The sequence below is a fragment of the Pterocles gutturalis genome, unplaced genomic scaffold (assembly GCF_000699245.1).
Source record: "Pterocles gutturalis isolate BGI_N339 unplaced genomic scaffold, ASM69924v1 Scaffold51226, whole genome shotgun sequence".
NCBI lineage: Eukaryota > Metazoa > Chordata > Aves > Pterocliformes > Pteroclidae > Pterocles > Pterocles gutturalis.
The window spans coordinates 1,875-6,324 of record NW_010102433.1 but is presented as its reverse complement, the minus strand read 5'-3'; the positions used below and the strand labels follow the sequence as shown (position 1 = coordinate 6,324).

The 4,450-nt window shown below is 42.4% G+C and overlaps 1 protein-coding gene across 1 annotated transcript; it reads right to left on the bottom strand.

Moving 5' to 3' along the window:
- Nucleotides 1–1,891: 1,891 nt before the first annotated feature.
- On the bottom strand, nucleotides 1,892–4,065 carry IRX1 (iroquois homeobox 1). Its single transcript, XM_010086061.1, has 3 exons — nucleotides 3,012–4,065; nucleotides 2,356–2,428; nucleotides 1,892–1,949 (listed from the first exon to the last, which is right to left on the bottom strand). The coding sequence occupies exons 1-3, from the start codon at nucleotides 4,063–4,065 to the stop codon at nucleotides 1,892–1,894; spliced, it is 1,185 nt and encodes a 394-aa protein (XP_010084363.1).
- Between the last annotated feature and the right edge of the window lie 385 nt (nucleotides 4,066–4,450).

Sequence of the window (4,450 nt, the reverse complement as noted above, 5' to 3'; positions counted from 1 at the left end):
CGGCTGTGCCGCCCGAGAGGAATTTGGGAACCGGGCCTAAGCGGGGCGAGGGGCAGCCGGTGCGGGGATGCAGCTATTTCTGTTGCATTGGTAGGAAAGAGAAAGCGATTCCGACAGGTTTACGCCAGCGCTGATCTGATGCACCATTTGGCTTTGCAGACGTGAAGTCTTTCTTCTTCCTTTATATATATATATTTTTAAAGACGTCTTCCCTCTCCCTTTTCCTCCCTGCAAACTAAGTTAGGGACTGCCTGTGATTTCGGGGGGGGAAAAAAAAAAAGCAAACAAACAAACAAGCAAAAAAAACCCCACAACCCTAAAAGGCAGAAAGCAAACTAGTTGATGCTGTGCTGGGAACCGCAGAATGTCAAAAGAAGTCTCTTTCCTGAGAGAGGGTGCACTGTACGTTTCAGCCCTTCAGATGTCCCTCACAGAATCTATTTAATCTGATCTGTTTCTCTGATCCCTCTAAAAAACGCAAAAATTAGAAACTTTCTGCCTCCACTGCTTTGTCAACAGATCTCTAAGTGATAGTTTACCTAGGCTCCTTTTTGCTTGCGATCATTTTGCAGCTAAATCAAGATCAATATTCTGATCTCTGACAAGAATTTTATTAATATTTCATTTGAAAATCTCATCTTGTTTCCTACAAGTCCTGGTTTGAGGTTGGTTCAGTTTGGATAGGGCGTCACCACATTATTTCTTAATGACTTTCCCAGCTGCTTCTTTCCATTTTCCACCATCAACAACCATCTGGTATCTTATTAGCACCTCAATGCTCATTTAGTGTTCTCATTTAGAAGAAAAAAGAAGTAAACACTCAAAATATTACACATTTTAACGGACCGTCTTTGGAAGATTAATGCCTCTATAAACCGATAGATTGTCTGTCTCTATCTCTTTTTAACCAACAGATCGGAATAGCAGAACTTTCTTCTGGAAAGTGCAAGAGCCGCCATTTTTTTTTTTTTTTTTTTTTTCCTGATGAGTTTCTGCTTAATCTCACAGGGAAAAATCTTTCACAATCATTTTTCCTCTGTGTTTACTTAAAGCGTAAATCATTACAAAGAATTCTATTTCCTAATCTGTTTTTTTCCGGCTTCGTTCAGAATGTATACCAAAGCACTAAAGCTCTTGATCCAGTTTAGGAACCGTTTTGGACAGTAAAGTTATACACTAGGGAACCGTGAGAAAACTTGTCCCTTTCATTTTCAAGATTATATTTTATAACGGAAGTGGAAGTCAGATCCATTTATATTTGTAAAATAGGTACTACAGAACACGTCTGATTCATCACAATTGAAAAAAAATTAATTTTACTAGTTAAGAACCAGCTTCACTCAGCTTCTTAAATTTATGTGTATGAAAACCGAAGATCGCAGGTTGTTTTCGGCAAAATAGCTGCAAGAGTCAAGCTTGGATTTGGTATGTTAAGTTTCAGTTACGCGAAGGCAAAAAGACTTAACTTTTTAGAATGCAAATTATAAATGTTTGAATAGATTAGTAATATATGTATAAGGTCTGCAGCAACAGAATACATACCTGAAGAGAGCTCATAATTTCATTTAGTTTATTAGACAAAAATATATGATTTAGACAAGTTTTGCTGACGCGCTATTTACAATCTGAAATCACTCTATATACAGAAAAAACACAAACACATGGGAAACATTTACCGAACAAATAATCCAAGAATGGTTAGAATAACACGATCTGAAATGGAACAATGAAGAAGGGGACCCATCTACAGATTTGTGTAATCGCTTTTATGGATTTGTACCACCTTATTGCAAAAAGAGATTGATGGGAGTCGTTTATATCGTTTCCTTATTTTTTTTTTTTCCTGTCCTTAATACCAGTCTCTGTAATATCTTTTCGCCAAACCATTTAATCAAGCGGAAGGGAGAGCTGTTAAAATTCTCGGTGTTCCCTCTTGCTGAGCCAAAGAGCTGCAGGGGGGAAGGGAGGAAGAAGAAAAAAAAAAAAAAAAAAAAAAAAAAAAAAAAAAAAAGACGTAATAATCTTTCAGAAAAAAAGAGAAGAGAATCCTTTCCAAAAGTTGCTTGTCTATTGCTAGACCATCCTAGTATCAGTTAGTTGCACAGAAATCATTGTCACTAGTTTAATTAACACAAGAGATTTGAGGTCTGTTAAGTTTTAGAAAAACTACAGGCTGTCTATGTACCCTTGTAATTTAACCTAACTTTGAAAAGATTACAGCAACTTCTGTGTTGTTCTTGTTGTCTGTATGTATTATCATGGTGATGATTAGGTGTTATAATTAGTCTTTATTATTCAAACACTCTGTTTCACATAAGTAACATTTCTGCAGTGAAAACAAATTAACAAACTCACTTGTCACAGACAGGCTGGAAGGGCGATTTTAGCGGCTGAGGTGGGGATTCGGTTCTTGGTACATTTTCTCTTCCTAGAGGGAGATAGAAAAACAAAAACAAAACAAAAAAAAACAAAACAAAAAAAAACCCCCAACAATACAGGAGAACCATTTTAGAATAGCAACAACAAAAATCTGGACAGAGCACTGAGAACACACCTCCCTCTCCCCTCTCTTGTTCAGATGTGTGTAGGTATAGATATGTGTGTACATGTACAGCACTACTCCTTACTTTCAATATTTAAGGAGTGTGCAAGGTTTTCTTGCCACATTTTGGACTGTCATTGAAATTATTTGGAGCTGAGGGCCAGGAAGGAAGGGAGGAAGGAAAGCAAAACTCAAAGAATGCATTTCACAGCACTATTTCTGCATTCTCATCTGATTTGACGGGCGTATAGGGTAAGAACGTAGTAGCCCCCATGAAATGGGTTTAATGTATGCAATCAACATGCTCCCGGGGAAAAAAAAGAAAAATCAAGTCTAGAATAAACTATCTGTAACTCGGTTAAAAGCAATCAGTTACACTAGGGCTGAATCTGACACCGTTCCTCAAGGAGAAGTTCACGTTTATGTGTTGGGGGTGGAGGATGAAGTGGGTGACTGATGCTTTTATTACCTGTGTGTTTGGGACTGGTCCTCTCTGAAGGTTTTTCACTGCTCAGGGCTCCCAGGGTTGCTGTTAAAACAGAAGGCTGTTGCTGGGCCTGGAGGTGGTGACTGTGATGAGCAGCATGGTGGTGATTTACTCCCAAGAAGGACCTCACGTTTAGCAGGGAACTCTGAGTGAGGAAAGCCCCATTTGTCCAGTTGTGAAATTTGCCAATCTGGCATGTGTAGAGTCCATGGCTAGGGAGAAAAGCGGGGTGCTGGATCTGTGGAGAAGTGTGGTTAACCTGGGGAGGAGGGGGCGGAGGGGGAGAAGATTTCAGGGCACCATCAGGACTGGTTGCTGTCTCTGCCAAAGACCAAATCTTGGGTTTGCTGTGGGATGGCATCTGTAAATTGTTCTGTCCCCCGGGACTGATGATTCTCGTGCTGTTGTCAGAGGCCTCCTTTGCCATGGCCAGCGCGTCCTTGGGTTTCAGCCCTTCAGACCCTGACAGTGCCAAATCCTTCTCCTTTTCCAAGTGCTCCTCTTCACTGCTTTGTCTCAGGAGCTCGGGCTTCTCCTCCTCTTCCTCGTTGCTCTGCTCCCCATCATTCTCGTCAATTTTGTCTATGTCTATGCTCTCCAGGTCTATTTCCTCATCATCTTCGTTCTTCTCGGGGTCCCCCTCATTGTCGCTCCCAAAAAGGTTTGCATCTTCTTGGTCCTTACTCCTGGATCCCCAGGTCACCTTGTTCTCCTTCTTGAGCCGCCGGCGGGCATTGGCGAACCAGGTGGAGACTTGGGTGAGTGTCATCTTGGTGATGATGGCCAGCATGATCTTCTCGCCCTTGGTGGGGTAGGGGTTCTTGCGGTGCTCGTTGAGCCAGGCCTTGAGGGTGCTGGTGCTCTCCCGGGTGGCGTTTTTGGGCCGCCCCGGGTCACCGTACTGGAACTGTCCGTAGGGATAATAGCCGGGGGCAGTGTGGGCAGCAAAGGTAGCAGGGTGGACGCCCGGATTATCTTTCAGCTCGTACTGGGAGCCCTGCAACACATTCAGACAAGCGGAGAGGAAAAAGCACATCAATTATCTCGTTAGCGTTTCTAACAGACCTGAATAGGCTACTCCGGGAGCCGGAATACGCCTTTGAGCTGTGCAAAGGGTCTTCACAAGCAAATTCGTCCCTCCCCATTCCAGGCTTTTTACGTTTAGATCAGACAGAGTTATTCCCAAGTGATCCCCCCCTTCTTGCAAGGAAAGGAAAAGAGAGGGGCTAAGTTGGGCTCTGCCAGACATGGTGCGTATTTTCTCCGCAAACTAAAACAAATCAAATTATGGGAATTCAGCGTTCGCCTCGGCTAGACAATTCATTGTGCCCTCGAAATTATCAGGCAGAGAAAGCAGGTACTACACCAGTTACAAACTCATGCTTGCACACAAGGTCGCGTTTGTCTGCAAGATATCCAGG

Excerpts from the sequence above, each read along its gene's own strand:
- IRX1 (XM_010086061.1), bottom strand. The coding sequence starts at position 4,065 with ATGTGCTTTTTCCTCTCCGCTTGTCTGAATGTGTTGCAGGGCTCCCAG. Across the intron at positions 2,429-3,011 it reads GACCAGTCCCAAACACACAG|GAAGAGAAAATGTACCAAGA; the intron begins GTAATAAAAGCA and ends ATCTCCCTCTAG. Across the intron at positions 1,950-2,355 it reads TTCCAGCCTGTCTGTGACAA|CTCTTTGGCTCAGCAAGAGG; the intron begins GTGAGTTTGTTA and ends TCCCCCCTGCAG.